At 39.0% G+C, this 12,128-nt stretch overlaps 1 protein-coding gene across 3 annotated transcripts in view; it reads left to right on the forward strand.

Moving 5' to 3' along the window:
• The first annotated feature begins 355 nt into the window (after window positions 1-355).
• Window positions 356-12,128, forward strand: part of mrpl23 (mitochondrial ribosomal protein L23) — a 53,600-nt gene continuing 41,827 nt past the window's right edge. For all 3 annotated transcript variants that reach the window (XM_041997733.1, XM_041997734.1, XM_041997732.1), the window contains exons 1-2: window positions 356-491; window positions 1,810-1,932. In XM_041997733.1, the coding sequence (XP_041853667.1) occupies window positions 472-491; window positions 1,810-1,932 (143 nt within the window). In that variant the 5' untranslated portion in view covers window positions 356-471. The remainder of the gene's footprint in view (window positions 492-1,809; window positions 1,933-12,128) is intronic.

A 12,128-nucleotide genomic window follows, 5' to 3' on the forward strand; every position in this document is an offset into this window, starting at 1 on the left:
CTATCTTTGACAACTTTTGATATATATGGAGCAATTATTGTTTGGGAAACATGACTGGCAATGGATTAAATTTGGCCAGAAAAAGATAAACCCATGGAGAAATCCTGATGGGCTGATATTTGAAGAAAACTTAATGCTATTCATTTAAATAGTCTATACATCCCTGCAGTGCAGTAATACAAGACTCTGAGACATACGTTAAACTAGAAGGAATATGACAAGCATGTGAAACAGAATTAACTTCCCCACCTTTCAGCTAGATAACATAAGATATAATTATCCATTATTCGCAGTAGCCTCATTCTGCATCACAACCACTGACTGTACGATCACAACACAAAACGAGTGCAGCGCGCTTGCGCACTGTAAAAATCCAGGAAGTAGATCCATGCACGTGTAGCATTTGTCAACCTTGAGCAGCTACAAAACAAGGAGCCATCAGCTTATGTCTCCAAACAAACCGCTTCAGTAATGCCAGTAACGAGACTGTTGTAAGTAACAAGAGTTTTTTTTAAATCAAGCATGCAAACGGGAAAGGACACTTTAGTTCGGCATAGTTATTGGCTCTATGTTTGTATTGAATAACCTAGCAAAACCAGCTAAGGCTAGCATGTTTAAGGTTCCTAGACCTTGTCCTCTGTGTCTCATTGTGACTCTGAACACATGCAGTTTTCGTGTTTATTATACGCAAATTGACGCGGTTATGTTTACTTTCTAACTAGTTTATTATATTTATTTATTCAAACAACAGCAAACTATGCTAAAAACAATCGGCATTTAGCATGCAGCTAGTGTAGTGGTACCCTGTGTTGCAGGAATTGTTAATGTCAGTAAAAGTGATGCAAAGCAGATTTATCTACATTTATTCTCGAGAGCATAAATGTTATTCTCACGTCTGAATTTAAGCAGGGTTTATAAGTAAGTGTTACTGGCAGTACTGTTGCAGGGATTTGTGTTGCTAGGTGCTACAATGGTGTGGATCAATGGAATTAACAGTAAACTCAGTCATATTTCTATTTATTTTTTTATATCTCAACAAGCTACACTAATATTATTTTACCCCTTGTGTTCACTTAAACTGCACTGCAGATTAAATGTATTTTAATATAGATATAGAAAAATGTCATGCTAACCATCTAAAAACTACGTAAGACAAAGAATGATTAGATGGACTATAAGTACACAGTTAACTCGGTCAATATAAAACTTTGTGTTTGACAGAATTTAGTGCATGTAATCTATTATTAAATTTTGAAGGTAGTTTTATGTTTTTTCTATGGGCTATCAGGTTCTTTCTTTATTAGCTACCAAACACTTTGAAGGTGTTGCCTTTTTCTTTCCAGTAATCCTTCTTGATCATATACAGCATAGCATGCATTTTTTAATGCATACAATAAAGTAATAAAACAAATCATTTTGTCAAATAACGTACACTTTACACTTATACAATGACACATGAACTGTTTTCAGTGTTGACTGGGTGGGAAAACTGGATTGAAACCACTGTGCAACAGCCATTACATTCATGTAGTTTGTTAGGTAAAAACATTATGCTGCCCATCATGTTTTAAATGGTATGTAGCAACCAAAGGTAATTATCATATCTTGTGAGATATTATTTTATGCAATTTATTCAGATTTGTTTTTCTAAATCTGTGCTTATATCAACATTAGCCCACAGCAAATGAATGAAAGCACACAACAAAACATAAACACCCGCACAACTGAAATGTTTTCTCTACCACTAGTGTTGTTCTAAGTATCACAGGATTTTTGTGAATGTTATTTTTTATTGTTGTCTTTTCTCAGACACCCTCTCTACCAGCTGGGCAATCCCCAGCTGAGGATCTTCAGACCCAACTGGTTCCTGACTTTGGTGAGGCCGGGAAAAGAACAGCCTCCTGACACTGTTCAGTTTCGTGTTCCAATGGAGTAAGTTATTGCTCACAAATATTCCTTTTCATTGTCCTAACCGTAGAATCATCAGTAGCTGCTTTTCCACTGCAAGAAATTAGAGCAGGCACAAGACGGTAAAAACATTTTCCTGAAAACAAAATTCTGTAACCAAATGCATTATCCGGTTCCCTCAACTTCAGAAATTAACTAGAATTACAAAAAAAAACCCAATAAAACATTCAGGACAGAAAAAAAGTTAAAGTTTTTATATGTCCAGGTGAAACCATTTCGTTCAGTGTAATCACTAAATATTCTTAAAGTTCAGATCTCAGATAATGTGTTGATGTTATTAAAACCTACAAAGAATGCTGGATCCATTTAAAGTTGTAATACGACTCAGAAAGTCTGACAATGGTGTAGACCAGGGGTGTCCAACGTCGGTCCTCAAGAGCCACAATCCTGCAGGTTTTCCATGCATCCCTGCACCAACACACCTGACTCAAATTAAATGGATCCAACAGCCTATAAGGATCTGCACAATAACTCATTAGTTTAAGTCAGGTGTGTCCGTGAATCGATATGAATCAATATTGTATTAAATTTAAATCAATAGAAGTATTTTGTTTAAACTCCTAATTGGATTATTAAAACAATATTAATATCAGTGCAAATTGGTCTGTACAGCCAATTATAATGTATGCAGTGAATGTTCCTGTGACTAAACAAGCAATTTTTTAAGTAAGTAATTGAAAAAAAAAATCCTATTCAGCAAGTATGAAATTTCTTTTAAAAAAATAAACATTACTGTGTCCTGACATCAAAACCAATCAGCTGTTAGTTTAGGCGAGAGCCAGACATTTCCCATCATTTACGCAGTTGGAAGACCACAACTGGCGCCTGAAGTGCAGCTGCCTTGATCTCACAAAATTACCGTTGCATACGTCGTCAAGATGTCAGAGCAAGTCAGGATCAAGTTGGACACAAATCTAACTGGCATGCATTGTGCACCCATTGCCAGTGATAGATTTTGCAGAGGTCTGGCTCAACTCGAATGAGCCGGAGGTCTATTGGCAGAGTATATTTGCTCTAAATTATTAATGCATGTTTTAGGTAATTGGATTCAAGTTTACTTTGCACCAGTGTGGCTAATGGGTATCTGTGTTGTATCGAATTAAACTGCCTGGATTTAAGAAAAATTGCTTTTCCCCTAAAAAGATGAAGTCATACTCTCCCGGAGTTGCATTTGATCCCAGCAGTGGCTGTTTGTTCCACATCTGTCTATATTTCTTAAATGTGCAAAGAAAAAGAACCAAAAAAATGTTATTTGTCAGTCTATCATCTGTAAATTTTCCTACTCCTTCAAGCATTTTTATGACATTTGCAGTGTTTGCAGGTGACATGACAATTTACTGAGACATAAAATTGTTTCCTTCAGCTCTCACCAAGATGGTCTATTAGTTTATCATTTCTTTGTTAAAAAATCTATCTCACAATACTGGGATGATGATGATGATGATAAAGATACATAGCACAGCCTGTGTTCTAACATTTCATCTTACCCTTTGAAACATCCCAACCTTGCTTTCTATGCATGCACATGCCATTAAAACGTCATTTCAGTGTAGTAAGCTCATGCCCATAAATCCACGTTACCCTAAAATCTGTGTCAAACAGCGGTACCTCCATGTTGTGAGGCGTTCGTCAGCTTGTGAAATAAACTAATAACTCCTCCAGCCAAGCGACAGGCGACATTAGTGCATGTGAAACGTTGCGTTCGTTCATGTAGACGTGCACACGGGGGCTTGCTTGTGACGCGACACAAGAGAATAGAAAAATCAATTTTGTGAGTCGCGACTAAATAATCCACCAGCTCCCAGAGACACAAAGCGATAACAAACGTTATAAACAAACATAACTTTTTTTTTTATCGCCAAAGACCAGTGCTCAATTAACACAGTGAAAAACCAGGGATTTAAGAAACTGATCAACAATTTGGACAAACGTATCAGTGCCACCTTGTCCCCATATTAGTAGATCCAATGTTTCGCCACCATGACGGGCCTGTGGTCAAGCCGCACCATAGAGCCCTATATGAAGCCAATTTCAATGTGAAAACGAAATGTCTCCAGACTCCTTTTTTTCAGGATACACCCGGCAAAACATAGCTGCTGGTCTGAGACAAACAATAGTGGGAGACCTGCGTAGAAAGAAACGAGTCTGTATTACGACATTGTATAAAAAAAAATATATGCTCAATATTCTGTTCTGATAGGGTATCACCATTCGAGACTATTCCTGAAAGCTGCTTGTTTTTACTGTATTTCATCAGCAGAATAGCCAGTGCTTACAAATATTTAGTGTTAACTGATCTTCCCTTGGGTAAACATCAGATGTCCAGTGGTCAGTAAATGCAGCATGTAATATACTTCATGTTCTTCTGCATAATATCAACCATGTTCTAGATCATGATGCAGAATTTATACAGCATCATCTTACCATACGTCTCCATGGTGATATTATCTGTTATAAAACCACCAGATCTGATGACTGAAGTTAAACAATCAGCACTGATGAAGAAACTCTTATAAAACTGATGATCTGGCTAAACACATATTTTTATCTTGTATGTATGTATGTATGTATGTATGTATGTATGTATGTATGTATATGTGTAGGTACGTATGTACGTACATTAACTTGAAGATAACTGAGAGAGACTGAGCACAAACAAAATGCCCCCAAGAGGAAAATCCTATTCTGCAGATTACAAACGGCAGGTAGTAAAATGCTCAGCCGAAGATAGTAATCAAGCAGCAGTTGGCAGAGTAGTCAGAAACAACACAGAGGAAGAAGAATTTGATGGATGTGGTATGTGATGTGATTTGAAATGAGATCGGGAGCTTGGTTAACTTGCTTACTGGTAAATTGCTTATTGGAGTTGCTGGCTTGTTATGTTCATTTAGACTATTCAGCCTCCCAAGTATGTTCTTTATGCTATTATGAAGCTGAATAACTGTTAGTGTTAGGATTACACAAAAAAATACATGTTAAAATTTATTTAACAACACAGATTTTGTTAAATAAATTTCTAAATAAATGTGACTTATAGTCCTGTGTGACTTATATATGTTTTTTTCCTCCCCTCCTTCTTCATGACAGGGAACAGAATGCTATGTACCTTATTTGTATATGTTAATCTTTTTTGCCGTCTTGCTGTTAAAAGACAGGTATATAGTAATCTGGTATATACTTGCCCCCTTGTTTTCATTCTTACACATAAGCTAGAGCTGTGGGCAAAATGCTGTATGCATTTTGGTTGTTTGTGTAAGTACATCCATGTGTTGGTCCATCAGTTTATCCTTCCCAATTTCATGACCGCAGTGGCTTAGGAGCGCCTTGAGGAAATGTCATCACATCTGCCAGAAACATCCACTAAGACCGAAGGATGAACTTATTACATTTTGATGGTCAAAGATCAAGGTTACTGTGTGCCATAACTCAAGATAGAATTTAACACACATGTCTAACAGGGTAAAAATGATGAAGTGATGACATGTTGTATCCCAAAAGCTCAAATGTCAGCTTCACTGTGACATCATAATGTTCTGCAAAAACACTTTTCTAAACATTTTCCAACACCACCTTTTAGAAACAGAAGATCAATATGTATCAGGTGGGCAGTGAGGTCGGGAAAATGCAAGTGACACACAAAAGCTTAAAGCTGCTTGTTATTTATTTTTATTATTTATTCTACACCAGTTATAAAAGCAAAGGTTTCTTAAAAAAAGTTAAAAGCCAAATCTAATAAGCATCATTCTGTGTTGTCTACCAGTTTATTTAATTTAAGGTTGTTGCTTCTGTTGGAGCATAGTAGTTTCAAGCAAACGAATGGAATAATAAACACATGTTTTACCGTTTAGTTCGCTATAATTTGTTTTTACAGGCTCTGACATTAATTACATACTTGGAATTGTATATTATGACCACCAGGTGGTGGGACAGCCTCAAAAATGGAAAACAGATTTCAGTCTTAAGTAGTGTAGACAGTTTGTACTGACATCTGACTGTTGTTTTTTTATGTTTTGAAGCTGTAGTGATGACATATAAGAGGCTGTCTTTGGGAGTGATTTAGGTGGTGATGTCTGAAGGGTTTTTTATTTGGCTCTGTAGTTGAAATTCAGATGAAGGTGTAGACAGAAAGAAGTCAAACATCAGTCACCTAAAGGAGCCAATATTAACATCTACAGTGATGAGAAGAGCAAAATGTTCCTGATCAGTCCCCAAAACTCTAATGGTACATGCAATATTTCAACCACTTGACTACCTCATAACTTTTAATGCTCCATTGATGAATGTGCCTGGATAATATGTCCTGGTGAATGTGTATGTCTAGTGTTAGTTTGATGAGATTGGACGATACAGATGTCATCATGAAGCACTTTAGGAGGTCCTTATCAGTCAGCACCAGCAGTGATGAGCTGATTTTGGACCACATCTGTGAGCCAAGGTTACTGGGGTTAGCATTGCTCCTCAGGCGAAGAGAGGCCCAGAACTCACTCCGAGGAGAAAAATTGAAGTTTGCAGCAGATCATCTATGTGTCTCTGGTGGGGTTTAGACCATAATCTGTTCATCCAGGTGCTTGGCCTCCCACTCTGAATTTTGCTTCATCTCTGCCAAACTCCTAGGGTGCTTATGTAATTGTGTGTGTATGTATGTGTGCACACTTGTCAGTGTGGGTAAGTTAGTTTGTGAGAATGGTGTGTGCCTTTGTGTATTCATCCACAAAAGTGGGTAAGTGCAGGGTGCGTGTGTGTTTTATAAGGGTGTGTAAGGTTATTTTTTCTTGCAGTCTTTGATGCCTGCGAGAGGTGTGCAGCTGATTGATAGGATGCTGGGGCCTCAGTGTGTGCTTAAAACATTGTTGTTTTTGTCTAATCTTGCAAATAATGTTGTAAGAGGACACATGCAGAGAGACAATGACACAAACTAAATATCACTCCCACTCCCAGCTTATTGATAAGTCTGAGTCATAATGGCAGTGAAAGCTGTTGTAGTTAGAATTTCTTGATGGTAGGCGGTGAAAGCGTGGGTGGATTCTTTGGCTGAGCAGCTGTTAATGAGAAGTGGTAACGCTGTCTTGTCAGGGCAATAACACAAGTTGGCCTTTTTCTTAATGATACCTGAGAGCTAGATATCCTCAGCGGTTCGCCTTGATCTGTGTTGCTCGTCTCTATTTTTCATCCATTTTTAGACTTGCTCTTTTCTGGCATTTGCACAACTTTCTTTGTCCTTTTCTTCTGTCCCACCCTGGGCTCTGCTGTTTATTGTGCTTTTCTTAAACGCTTTGCTACACATCCAAAACCAATCCCTTTTTGGCGCTTGTTCTTTGAACCACCTGGCCGGCGTTATCTCGTAATTCTGTTTCTACCTGCTGGAGGGAAGTATTTGTTTGTCTATGATTGTTCTCGAACCTTTTGTGCTATGCAAGCATTTCCTCTCTGTTTTAGAGCATCATCAAATTTCTAGGTTTACACCCACGCACACCTCTTGGACCTCACCTGGCAGGGTTAGAGGCCATTACTGACGCACACAAAGAAAGAACACACCATTGAATTTTGTGTTTGTCCTACACCTCATTACTTGTTTGATCAAACGATGCCATGATTGTCAATGGCACAAGCCCTTTACAAACTGCAGTTGCACCAAAACAATGTCCTTGCAAACTCGCTCCAGCCACCTTCTTTGCTAGTTCATACAGACGAGAGGAGTCTTGCTGCTCAGCGTGTGCAGATCAGCTGAAGGACAACAGAGATCCCCAACCCCGGTCCTCAAGGCCTGCTGTCCTGCAGACATTCCACTTTTCCCTGCTTCAACACACCTGACTCAAATTAACGGCTTAATAGCAGACTTGTGGAGCGTTTTTACAGAGATCCATTTAATGTGACTCAGGTGCGTTGCAGCAGTGGAACATCTAACACCTGCAGAATAGTGGGCCATGAGGACAAGGGTTTAGGATCACTCGGTTAGAGCAATGCTATATATACCTTATACACATGCCTCAGTATTTTACATATAGCGCAGCGATGCACAAATAAAATGAATCATAGCTGCTAAGAACATGTGTAAAAACATACTTTTCAATGTTTCTTTTCAGCACGCTACTTAATAAAAGAAACTAGGTCGTTTAGGTCAGAAGTAGGCAGTACTGGAGAGCCATTGTCCTGCAGGTTTTAGATGTTTCTCAGCTCCAACACACCTGATTCAAATTACATGGATCCAATAGCTTATTAAGTTATGTTCAGTGACTTGTTCATTTGAATCAGATGTTTTGAAACTTCTAAAACTTACAGGACGGCGACTCTCAAGGCTTGAGCTTGCCTACTCCTGGATAAAGCTAATAAACTTTAATTAATCATATTTGAAGTAATTTAAACAGCCATTAGATGAGTGTAATTAGCCTTACTGACCTCTCTGAGAGAAGTTAAGTGACTCCTTATTAGCTGGGGTCTCATCTATAAAACTGTGTGTAGGAAAGATCATTAAAGGTGGTGAATATAGGTTAAACAGGAAATGCAGCACACAAACACTTCTGGAGTTCTACAAGAGTGTGCACACACGTCCTAAGCCTGTTTCCGTTTATAAATCAGAATCAACTCTAAAGTTGGCGCACATGAGAGAGCGCCTTGTCCTGCCCATATTGTGGCTATAAAAGGTCAGCTGAGCGCCGTTGATAAATATTCATCAATATTGTCTCCATGATGGCTCAGGAGGAGAAAAGAGCAAAGAAGGAGAAATTTTCAGAATGCAAGATTGATATCCTGATGGACCATGTTGCAAAATATAAAAAGGTTTTATTTGGTGGTCACGGCATGGGCATCACCAAATCCAGCAAGGCAGCGGAGTGGCAGCCGGTGGCAGATGCTGTAAGTGCCCTGTCATCAGAGGGCCGAAGGGTTTCAGAGTTAAAAAAAAAAAAAAAAAAAGCTGTCAGACATTAAAGTGGAAGCAAAACGCGCATCGCTCTCCACAGGAGGAGTGTGCATCACAGGTAAAAGAAGGGGAACACTGCAGCTCACCCCCACAGACAAAAAGCTGGCGGGGATAGTTGGGGAGTCCCTCTTGAGTGGAGTTGTGATGGAGGCAGGACATGCCGAAACCAAATGTGCCAGAGGCCCCAAATAATGCTGGTAATTTATTTATTTGTTTCAAATCATAAAATGAACATGTACAGACACAATTGGGATGTAAATGACTCCAGTTTATTTAGTGTTAAATACTACTTCTTTATAGTTCCTGGGTGTTCCAGCTGGGTCAGCAGTGCTGCAGCTGTGGTTGGAAAGGGTGAGCCGTATCAGCCGTGTTCTCACAAGGATGTGAGCATGTGCAGAGGGACACAATCAGCACCATTAAAGAGGTGGCCAGAGTTGCTGGAAATAAAGACTGCCGTGTCGGACACAAAAAAGACACTTAAAAAACCCATTGTGAATAAAAAATAAAAAAAAAATTCTCTGCCACTTGTGTGTTTCAAAAGCATTGCATCACTTCTAGACACTGACATACAGCAGCAGCATTTGGCTCAAACATGAGGGGATGGGGTTCGAGGTCAGGGACAAAACTAGGCTCTGGTGGTTGTGGCACATTCCTCTTTAGTGCAACGGCGTAGGTTTGTTCCTCTGCTCTCTGCGAGTTGGGAAAAGGAGTGAGCAGCCACTATTTCCTGACCGTCACCTGCAAGGTTGGAGAACGGGTACTGCAGTAGTGTTAAAAAGCACATTTTACATGAATAGTCCTTACCTAGAAGCCAGCCATCCTGCACAGCTCCACACTCGAGTCTGCACCCACAGATCCAGGCCAACGATACACTACGTTGGTGAGCAACATGTTTGCATCACATATGATTTAGACATTTAGAGAATGATAATACTTTCGGTTAATGACAGCAGATTCATACTGTGGTAACAGGTGTCCTTATTGCAACATGAGTGCAGTTAATAGCACCAATTACATTGAGGAAGCCGGACATTGCTGCAAATTTGCATTTTTTGTTTGCCTGTTCACCTACAGTGTGAGGAAAATTAATGTACTGCTGTGACAAACCAGGCTGGTTTGCCTTCCTGTTAAAAGTGAGTTTTTCTTCTTCCACTCTGGCATGCTCAATATGGGGAACTGAATTGAAGTTTAGTTTTGATGCAGTCTGTTAACTAGCTATAATTTATTTGTCATGAATTGGCTTGTATGATTGGGTGACAATGGATTGGCTTGAAATGACTGTATGTAAAGTACCCTGAGATGATGTTTTTGTGAATTGGTGCTATACAAAAAAAGTTGAATTGAATAATACCGTTGAACACATCTGGCATAATATGGCTGAACGTTGGCTATGATTTCCCTCTGGAAGGTGCCGGATGACAAAAACCCAGTGTTGTCAACACTTTCAGAGGGCTTACTCAGCGTGGTTGCTTCTGGTTTGTCTCTGTAATGCCGAAAGCAAAGCATCACAGAGGTCCAAGAGCAGAGCACGGAGCAGTCGGAACTAGCTCATTTATCATCGTGAGCCAATAAGTCTTGCTGGTCTCTGAAAAGCTGCTCACTCTGAAGTCTCCCATGTGCCTAAACTATTTTGCATCATTATGCATTGGGTGCATACCTTTTTTTTTATTTTAATCCAACTGTCACTAAATTTTTTGAACAGCTACAGGTGGGGCAAATACTCTGATCGTAGCCTAAGTGACGAGCACTTTTGGACAGCGACCACGTGCTATGTGAATGGGTTCCAAAATAACATGTATGTTTTGTTTCCTAACGACAACAAGATTTTTTTTTGTGTGTGTGACCACATGCAGTCCCAGTAGTATCAATATTAAATATGCCTCTTTATTATTTTTCATAAATAGCTTTAATATATAACACGAAATGTGAAAAGTAATATTTGATTTTGCACAAATGTCACATAACTTCTTTGGTTTTATTCTTCTGCCGTTGGTGGCATAGTTTCCCATTTTTCCAGATTTTATGCGTACGGCAGGATTAGAGTTGCCATAGAGGTCGGGATATTCTCCTACCAAGTATTGTTTTTATAAACCCCAAAAGTGGACTGTAATTGATGTACACCGGTTTTTGTACGTTTAGCTTTATAAATGAAGCCCGTGGTCTTTGATCTATTTTTGTTTTATTGTAGGATCAAAACCCAAACAATAAATCTCTTCCTTCACACGCTGCTCTTTTACTCTCATTCTCTCAACTGTCTCTTCTCTCCTTAAATCTCAGGTTCCTTAATGGCTTTCCCTCGAAACAAAGTCTTCCATTATGATCTTGATACTTGGCATTGCACAACTTCTGTGGATGCTTTGTCTGCTTATATGGGAGGGTTAAAGTATGCATATCTTAACCCAACCTGACAATGGGTAGGCTAACAATGAGGAGCGGCTTTCTTTTGCCTTTCATCCTGCACAGAACACAACTCTCCTGTTTCATTCTCACCACTAAGCCACTCTTGACACAGTGTACTTTGATGTTGTGTGTGTGCATATGCTGTTTATGTGTATGCAGTATTCGGTGTGCCCTCAGTGTTTATATATGTTTGCATAGTGTGTTTACAAAGGTTGCACGTGACGTCTGCAAGATTTATTAGAAGAAAGAATATTACATGTCAAAGAAACAAATTTACCAGTTTCAGAGGAGTGTTCCTGCTCTTTTCAAACCACGACTATAGTTAAAAGTTGTCCTATTTTTCAGTCTGTGATGATAAAAAGCTGCTGTTTGTCTTAGAATTTTTCCTGTGCTTAGCATGCTCTTTTAATACTTTTTTAATATACTTTTTAAAAAGAAAAACAAATTAACTAATGCAAGAGCATCTCAGTCAGTGAGTTCTGTCAATAAATTAATGTCCGTGTGAACTTTGATAGAGTTTGCCATTGTTAAACTGGTTTTTCAGGGGTAGCATGACACAACCTAAAAGAAGAGGGGGCCAGGTTGTGACTGATGTAGTAATAAATAAATATGAGTTCTCCAGAATGCAGTAAACACCTACCATCTACAAACTGCATCATTTCTATGTTGCTGCATCCTTTTCCTTATCACTCTATGGTAATCCTTATTCCTCATTCACCAACCCAAAAAGGTAATACAGAAAGTCTCAAAGTAGATGTAGCTCATTTTATACCAAACAAAGAACCACATAAAAAGCCTTTCTGCCAGTGCAAGATGGGTTGCTACAAGATGCAGCTTTTCT

The sequence above is a fragment of the Melanotaenia boesemani genome, chromosome 10 (genome assembly GCF_017639745.1).
Source record: "Melanotaenia boesemani isolate fMelBoe1 chromosome 10, fMelBoe1.pri, whole genome shotgun sequence".
Classification (NCBI taxonomy): domain Eukaryota; kingdom Metazoa; phylum Chordata; class Actinopteri; order Atheriniformes; family Melanotaeniidae; genus Melanotaenia; species Melanotaenia boesemani.